This window comes from Mus pahari, chromosome 19, assembly GCF_900095145.1.
Source record: "Mus pahari chromosome 19, PAHARI_EIJ_v1.1, whole genome shotgun sequence".
NCBI classification, from domain to species: Eukaryota; Metazoa; Chordata; class Mammalia; order Rodentia; family Muridae; genus Mus; species Mus pahari.
Genome location: NC_034608.1, coordinates 29,906,103 through 29,915,331, shown reverse-complemented (window position 1 = coordinate 29,915,331; position 9,229 = coordinate 29,906,103). Strand labels below are relative to the sequence as shown.

At 50.1% G+C, this 9,229-nt stretch overlaps 1 protein-coding gene across 1 annotated transcript in view; it reads right to left on the bottom strand.

The window, feature by feature from the left end:
• The window catches only part of Col4a2 (collagen type IV alpha 2 chain), a 138,101-nt gene that overhangs the window by 31,869 nt on the left and 97,003 nt on the right, over positions 1-9,229 (bottom strand). The window contains exons 16-20 of the mRNA XM_021219872.1: positions 8,700-8,744; positions 4,710-4,763; positions 3,934-4,000; positions 3,022-3,132; positions 2,446-2,595 (exon numbers count right to left, since the gene is read on the bottom strand). Of these exons, the coding sequence (XP_021075531.1) occupies positions 2,446-2,595; positions 3,022-3,132; positions 3,934-4,000; positions 4,710-4,763; positions 8,700-8,744 (427 nt within the window). The remainder of the gene's footprint in view (positions 1-2,445; positions 2,596-3,021; positions 3,133-3,933; positions 4,001-4,709; positions 4,764-8,699; positions 8,745-9,229) is intronic.

The window sequence follows — 9,229 nt, the reverse complement described above, 5'->3', positions numbered from 1 at the left end:
GGGGAGGGAGAGGGAGAGGGAGAGGGAGAGGGAGAGGGAGAGGGAGAGTGGGCCACTGAGAAGTCCTACAAAGTGTCAGGAGAGTGAGAATAGTGGACCAGTACTATGGCGCCCAGGAGAGCCTTTCCACACGGGAGATGCTTAGGTTTGGGTTGGGCTCTAGCCTAAACTGTCAAGTCCTCTTGACAGATGGAGAGAAAAGCAGACCATCAATAGGAAGATTTATCACCTGGACTTTATGAACACTTAAAACTAGAGACCTGTCACCAAGAACAAAATTGACATTTAAAACCTGCACCAAGGACAAAGAGAGATGTCTTTCTTGGGAGTTAGTAAGGCCTTTATGAAGGTACAGCTGAGCCGTGTAGATTCGACCTCTGTCTCTCCCCTTGTTTTCTTCTGTGTAATTCATTCATAATTTTAAATACGTTCTTTGGGATGTGGGAGATCTCAGCATGACTTCCATGAAGAAGCCAATAGCTGATTCAGTCAGCTGTACTAGAAATGGCGCCAGCAGAGCCTTTCACCCAGAAAGACAGCTGGTATCCATGTTCGCTCTGATTCTCTGAATGACTAAGCATTGTGGCTTCCAGCAACCGCAGCACACAAAATAGGACCCAACGCAGTTTCTGAAAGAAGACTCCAAAAGTTTCAGATCTGAGAAAGGCTGAGCAACGTAGGACTCCTGGTTCCCAGTCCTAATTTCAGGGTGGCTCGGAACTGTGAGGCACACTTGGAAAGGCCAGTGGTTGGCTAGTTTTCACTTAAGAGTTTGCCGATTTGGTAACAAGGTATCTCACAGAGAAAACAACAATGTATCTCACAGAGGAAACAATGCAAGAAGGGATGTTGTTGTTAGGGATGTCCTAACATTTTTAGTTGATAAGCTTCTTACAAGAGTCCCTCTTCCGCATACATCCCCTTATCAGCTGCTAAGGTAGTCCAAGTGGCTGTCTAGTTCTGTTTGCTTCTGGTAGTTTATTTATGTCATTGAAGTCGTAAACCACTTAGTGAGCAAAATTCACCCAGGAAGATATCGGATGCTTGTGACAGGATGGGAGTGACAGAGACAATGTCCTCTTTCATGGTATGCGCTTATGTTTTTTGACGCATGTGGGGAAAACCCCACAGACACTACACACAGGAAGGACAGGCTCATAGACATTTATATGGTACACATGTCATTAATAAATATTTTCCTGTCAATATAAATGGATATAACTCGGATGATAAAAATTACTTCTAGCATAATAGAAAACATTAAAGATAGCTTTGCTCAGATGCATCATCCAAGAAAATAGCAACACTTACTTTTCTTTGCCCTATCTTCCAAATGAAAGAAAACTGGGCAAGTGGGCTCATATTAAGTTAAAATGTTACTGTGAGATGTGAGTGGAAGCAAAGTGACTGGCTCCCTACGTGTCTGTTTTAGAGAAGTATTCCTTTCTATGGAAGAGACGCTATCGACAACTTTCCCTCTGGAGATGGTGCAGAGAAGGATTTTCCCAAAGCAATTAAAACAGCCTCTGAACTTGAAGTTTAACTAAACCCCAACACTACCCATGAGCAAATAGGTTGCCCTGTCCCCTGAAGGGACGACTTGAGGAGAGATTGCTGCTGGAGGTGATGTCAGGGAGTTGAAACCATTTTGGAAAGAAGTGTCTACGTTTGGGTCGCTGTCACCCCCGGAAGAGAAAATGACCTCATATTTTCTTCCAGTGCCTCAAAAGCCAGTCTGTCCAGGAGATGAAATGTTCCCATGAGGAATTTTCAACATCTAACAGGTAACTGAATGCTACAGCTGAAGAGACCCGGCTTTGTGGCTGGCCACTTCACACGAGTACCACTATGGCACGAGTACCACTCAGTAGATAGAGTGTTCTTGATATAAGGATGGCATGGACTATCACAACCTGAAAATACTACGCTGGCTGACTCAGGGACCATCCTAGCTGCTATGGGGAATCACCCTGGTGCTGTGGGACAGCAGGCTGGCCAACCCTTCCTCCTCATCTGCCGTATATACAGACTCTCCGGGTCTCCTGTCCCCCCTGGCCAGTGGCCATCATTCCTTTATGCAGCTATCTTTTCTTGCACCAATGGTTTATCTCCTGTGACACTGGCTTTGCAGTGACAGAGCTAATAATCACATGCTGAACCAGATTGCCGAAGCAGAGCAGAGGAGCTGTGCGTGAAGGAAGGAGACGCCTGCAGAGACCCAGGCGTAGGGATTTCAGCTCACGGTGCCTTGCTGCTGAAGTCACCGTAGCCACAGCTCACCGTGCGGGACCTGTGGGATCACTGACTCTCTACAGATGGAGAGGCGATAGCTGTTATGCCAGTACCTGTGTGGACCCTGGGAATGCCCACCACACCCTCACTCATTAGCCTACCGGATCAACTCAGAACCAGCTTGGTTAGGCTCCGGTGAGCACAGCCACTCACCATCTGGTCCGGGTGAGCCTGCAGGTCCAGGGACTCCTTGGGGACCCGGTCTTCCATCCGCTCCTGGTGGGCCAGGGTAGCGTGCAGGGGGGCCTGGTTCTCCTGAGAACCCTTTGGGTCCCATCTCCCCTGGAAGGCCTCTCATTGAATCTGAAATCCAAGAGCATTTGCAGCAGGTGAGTGTCCCGACAGGTAAAGGCTGTGCTGGCTTTCCTGTCGCAGAGGACCTGCCACCAGGAACAAGCATCAGGGTTTAGTTAACAGAAGAAGGCGATGGCCTTGGTACACTTCTTCACAACTTGTCAACTTTTACAGCTTCCACAATGGCCTGGAATTGTGACCATCTGCTTCATCATGGGACGGCACCCCCTGGTTCTTCCATCTGGGGACCAGATATCACTAATCACGCACTGGGGTCATATTCTAACCTTGCTGGGGTTACTATTGCATGTGCATCGGAGCTGCATGAGAGGGACAGATAGAGCCACAGGAAAGCCACGTGCCCAGCAGAGCCTATTACTAGTCCATGTCCATACCGGAGACCAGGTATGTTTGGATGCTATGAAACCCCATTACCTTCATCTCCGACGGATGGACCTGGAGGCCCCGTGGTTCCAGGCTCTCCTGGTTCGCCTCGGCTTCCTGGCTCCCCAGGAGCACCTTGGAAGCCTGGGTCACCTCGGGCACCTACAACCAAGACAGGTTCCCTTCAGTCAGAATCAGATCATTGCCTAGGAACGAGCACATACCACAGCAGCGAGGCTGCCCTCTACAGGCCACTTCAGGCATCCAACTTCCCAGTAAGTCCAATGTATATACAGAAGAGAGTCAGGGAGCTTGCTTTCTTTCTTTCTTTCTTTCTTTCTTTCTTTCTTTCTTTCTTTCTTTCTTTCTTTCTTTTATTTATTTATTATATGTAAGTACACTGTAGCTGTCTTCAGAAACCCCAGGAGAGGGCGTCAGATCTCATTATGGATGGTTGTGAGCCACCATGTAGTTGCTGAGAATTGAACTCAGAACCTTTGGAAGAGCAGTCGGTGCTCTTAACCACTGAGCCATCTCTCCAGCCCCATCAGGGAGCTTTCAAATGCTGAAAATCCAGGGGGGCCCCCAGTCCACAGCCCAGCAGGCTAAGATTCTGATAAATGTAAGACAATATCGAGGCACAGAAGACACCAAAAAGACACACAGTGGTTTCAGTGATTTCAGCGGACTCAGTGGCATTCTGGGCGCTCAAAACAAGACCCTGTGCGTCTCCTAGAAACGAAGACATTCCCCTCGCTCACAGATAGGGTCACGCCTGGATGGTAGTGAGGGTTATCAGCCAGAACCTAAGTGACCGTTTCTAGTGACCCCTTTTGAAACCACCAGGGAAGCTGGGCTGTCTCTGAGTCACTTGGAGAACCTGTCTGGAAAGCTTATGACTTTGTTACCGACAGAAGAGGGTCCATGTGAGGCCACGTCATACACTGGGGTGTTTGTACCAACCTTTGGCCAGGGATGGATGGGGCGAGTAGACAGAGGGTCCTGGGGGTCCTTGTTCCCCCCGTTCTCCCTGGGGTGGGGAGAGAAAACACTGTGAGTATAGCCTTGTATATTGCCTAGGAGTGCACAGAACATAGGCTTAGTTTAATAGGACGGGTTTTCTTACTATCCAACCTGCACTGTCCCCATGGCAACAGTTCTACCACGTGGCGGCAGGGAGTCCCTGCATCCCAACCACCAGACAGACATAAAAAGGAACACCACAGAGGATCTCCCCGTGAAGCCCTTGCTGGGGCTACGGATGCCAGGAGTGCCCGGGAGACTGCAAGGATTCTGCGTCTCAGACCTTCAAGGTGCTGACGTCTGAGACATCTGGCGAGGGAGGAGGCAGCATGGAGACTCAGGGTCGCCCAGCACCATCTGCTTTGTGGAGCAGCCTCATGAAATCTCCAGATACACCCACGCGTTTCCCTGATCTCCACAGACATGTCCTCTAGCAGGAAGAGCCACCCACAGGGCTGGGTCCTCTCCGAGCTACCCTGGATCACCCCAACTTGTCTTTTCTCTCAGCCCTTAGGGTCAACCACACAAGTTCTACCCTCTAACAGGAACTGGAGGCCCCTCCCCACCTTGTTGCTACAAAGTCAGCCTCCTGCTGCACTGGGCAGGCTGAGGGGGCTGAGCAACACAGAGCAAGCCCCCTGTAGGGGGGCTCATCTCCTCTGATCGTGCTGTCTCAGCTAGGAGCAGGACCTCATCATCAGAAATAAATGAGTCACCTTGGGTCCTCGAGGTCCACTGGGGCCTTGGAAACCATCCAGGCCTCTGCTTCCCTGAAAGAGAGATATGGGAGATATGAGCTTATTATTTCTAGTTGCAGGGGGGAAACTCCAGAAAACAGCCCCGTGGCACTTCTACCAATCCAGCCAAGGCAGCCACTAAGAATCCCCTCAACGACCCCGCAATCCAACACATGTTCACCTCCCTCACTTTGGATGCACAAATATCTTTAAAGCCGCTCTGCTTGAGGCAGGAGCAAATGTGGCATTGGCCTGCAGTGTCTGTCAAACAGCCTTTCCTTCCTTCATGATGCACATATTTTTTTTTTTTTTTTTTTTTAAGATTTACTTTATGTGTGTGAACATTTTTTTTCCCTGCATGTAGGCATGTGTACCATGTGGGTGGCTGGCGCCTGTGGATGCCAGAAGAGAGGGTCAGATCCTGGGCTAGAGTTATAGATGACTGTGAGTGACCAACTGGGTGCTGGGAACAGAACCCAGGTCCTCTACAAGAGCAGCAAGTGCTCTTAGCCACGGAGACATTCTCCAGTGCTCCCCTCCCTCCCAACCTTGTAGTTTTTCTTAGTATTTTTCCCCCTTGGTTGTTGGTGTTGAGAGTCCTGGGTGACTTGTGCTACGGAACTCTGGATGTGCCCATTCTACCCCCCAGGACTGGGCAATGGACTGACGGCTGCTCCTTCCGTTCCCCCACATCAGCATCTGAGTGAGCAGGAGACTGTGCAGGATTCGTCTCCTCCTGCAGGGCAGCAGCCACATCTGCTCTATCAGCTAAACTCTTCCCTCATAATGAGTTTTGAAAGTCTCCAGGTGCCACCAAACAGAATCCCCAGAGTCTGTTGATTTGGAATTTCTCTTTTCATTAAAAGCAAAACCAAAAAACAAACCCCTTAACACTAATTTGGCCTCCAGTTTTCTCCAGTGCCAGTCAGAGAAGAAGCTGGGCAGGCACGTGAGACTTTCTGAGGAGCGCGTTCTTCTTTCAAAAGACGACATCTGGCAAAGCTGCCAGAGCCACGCCAGGGTTCACAATAGGCCTGTCCAGGGACTTTACAGATCTGCAGGGGCCCATGTGCTGCTTGATGGACTAAGATCGGCTGATCAAATTGGCTGACCTTCCCCCCTTTTGCAGGGCTGTGGCTGACCCTGGTCCTCTCACACTAGGTGGAGTTGAACATTCAAAAACAGTTGATTTTATGTTGTTTGAGAACCCTAAGCCCTTAAGGACACTAACTAGCAGAGGTCCTCAGTAACTCTTGGGACATATTTACAGCTAGGCTCCCAGGGAACATCTCCTCAAATGCTCATCAGGAGGCACTGCCTTATGGATCTGGTTGTGTTTCCCATCTCTGGATCTCTAGGTCTTTCCTCAGGCAAGAACTCAGGCAAAGAACTGGGGTTCATGTAATTCAACTCAGGGACCTTTGGGGAAAGACTTCTCCCAGGATCCACCTAAGCAGGCCATAGAGCAGGAAGATGCATCATCATGTGATTTAATGATGATGTCATTACGTGCCTGGCTTGTGGGCACAGCCTTGCTGCCTGCTCCTAACTCCCACGTAGCTGGAAAAAATCACACCTGGTAGTTGTGATTCCTGGAGTCTAAACAGCTCTGTGGCAGTCCAGTGGCCCTGTCACACACAGAGATGGCTATTTCCTGTGCCCCACATTCACACTACACAAAGACTGTGGCCAGTGCACAGTTCCCAGGAAACCAGATCTCCATGAGCACACTCTATAATAAGTCCTGGATGGGAGAAGGCTTGGCTGTCGTTAGACACAGGTTTCCCCCAAACAAAGGGAAATAATTGCTCATTTTTCAGAAAATATGATACAACCAAATGCACAAAGTATCTCCCTGCCTGGAGCTGTTTACTTTTCTAGGCGTCCATGCCTGTGTGTCACCACATGTGCCCCCCTCCCCTCTCTGTGTACATGCACACAGGCATGCAAAGAAGGCTCTTTGTTCTTGTAGGGAGCCTGGGGCTTCCCCGGGACGCATGGCTTTCCCTGCGTCCTCCCTCTTTGGCATGCCACTTTAATGGGTCACCATATGCGTGTGCGCGTGCACACACACACACACACACACACACACACACACACACACACACACGCAGGCAGCTCTTTGGAGCTGCCTTTAAGTTCTGGCCCCCGAGGGCCAGCACATCTGGAAAGCTCGTGGGGAGGCAGCAGCTGGCCAGTTGGACAACGTGGTTTGTACTGACAGGCAGTGGGATGAGTCATTTGTGTATGTCTGCCTGTTCCCCTATTTTTTCAGTTGGGTAAACTATTTCTTCCTTTGACCCACTTAAGCACAGATGTCTGCTTCTTCCCAGGTTACAAAGAGAAAGCTGGACGGGCATCCCTTGTATGCTGTACTTAGGTAGCAGCATCAGGGGTGGGTGCGGGCCAGGGGCCAGGGCTTGCTGGGCCCTCGTCTGGGATCCTAGTCTTCATGGGCCTCTAGTTCCTGGGGCAGCTGTGCCGAACCGTGTTTGCAGACCTAACAGCTCCTCTGTTTCACTGAAGAGTAGGTGACAGCGTGCCACCTGCTCACCTCAGCATACATTGACTCTGACTCGGCTGGGCTTTGGGCCTAATGCCTGTGTTAGCTGTTGCTACAGAATCTGCTCATTGCTACCCTTAAGCCAGTAGTATCCTGGCCTTGGCTGTGGAGCAGGGGACAGCTCTTGTCCCTGCTGTATTACTTTCTGGGACACTCTCAGCAAGAACTACCATGATAGGAAGTTGGGTCTAGTTAGTGTGTGGCCTCCAGCCCGAGTTTAGGATCTACAATGAGAAGGAACAAGAATAGTAGTAATGGTGGTCTCCATGGTACATGGTCAATGCCAGAATTTGGCCTCTAGCTGGAGCCACGGAGGTCAGCCATGGCACCAGGAGGCAAGCTGACCTGCTATCCCAAAACAGCCACATAGCTTCTCTGTCTTCGTTCAGCCTCTGGGCTCTTCAGTGTCACGTGGCTACTTGCTGTGGCCATCTGAGCAGGGCTCAGGGGAAGCTAGGATTTCGAGGCTGCTTTCTGTGTCCCTGACAGGACAGCCTGGTGGAAGCAGGAGCCCTGAGCACCCTGTGTGAGCACTCTGGTGTTGACTATAAGCTGAGTAGAGCTACGGCTGTATCCTGAGGCAAGTAAATTTGGTACATGTGTGTACTGCAACCCTGTGGCTTCCTGACATGTTTGGGTGTGTATATGTGGAGGTGTGATGACCCCAACATCTCGCCCATTGGATGAAATTCAGGACAGCATGGCACAAATTTGCTCAGAATTCCTTCGCTGTCAAGTTCAAGTTATGAGCATGCTAGGGTCACATGACCCTGGAGGCTGGCACAGATCTAAAGCCAGACCCCAGGACTGTGGGTGACAGGAAGGTGCTGGGCTCTGCAGTAGGTGGGCTGAATTCGTGCATACAATGACTGTTGTGAGTTAGTTAATTAGTGATTAATTAGATAAAAGCATTTCTTCGTGTGCTTTCTGCCCCAGCTAGTATTTAGTTGTTGCTGAATCTTGTCTGGGCCCGTAAAAAAAATTTTTTTTTCATACACAGTTTCTTTTTCTTTGCCAGGCCACAAGAGGAGAAAAGCAACTAGGCTATTATTAAACATAAGCAAGTATCAAAGTATGTGTAGATCTCTAAGAAATAGAGGGGGAACCTCAGTCACCCACTGACAACCTTTTAGTGACAATGACAGGGTGAGGCCCAGGGCTGGGGACCTAGTGGCAGAGAATTGGGATGGGTTCTGGGGACAAAGCAACAGATGGATGAGGGAAGCTGAGGCAGCGGTGAATGCTACACTAAGGTCTCCGAAAGAGCCTTTTGGAACCATCAGTCATGAGCCTGTGGATGCAGGGAACACCCCAAGCGAGCTTTGGGGAGAAGCGCTGTTTTCTGAGATGCCACTGGTCATATCCACGAGGTTTCAGTCCCGGAACATTTTGCGTATCAGACTTACTTTCTCTCCTAAGACTCCCTTTTCTCCATCAAGGCCAGGAACACCCTGTGTTGAACAGAAAAACACAAGGAATAAAGATTCAGGGCAGGCAACCAAGTTCCCCAGAGGATGGCATAACAGTGCCAACAATCATCAAACAGCCTTGTGCTTTCAAGGTTTGGAAGAGCAGGGGCAGGCGGCCACATCCAACCCCAGGCGGCCACATCCAACCCCAGGTGGCCACATCCAACCCCAGGCGGCCACATCCAGCCCCAGGAGGCCACATCCAGCCCCAGGAGGCCACATCCAACCCCAAGGGCCCAGGTGGCTGTTGATGCTCATGGCTCTCAAGGTGACACCTTCTTACAGATGAGCCTCCCCATGAGAAACATTTTTATTGGACTCTTTGGGTGTCCAGAAATGAACTTGCATCTTAGATACTTCCTGCAGATTGTTACAAAGGTTAGTCAGGACTCAAACCAGGAGGAACCTCCTGGGCAGGTCCAGTGTTTTAAAAACTTCAGCAGCAGGGGAATATGGGTTCATGGGTT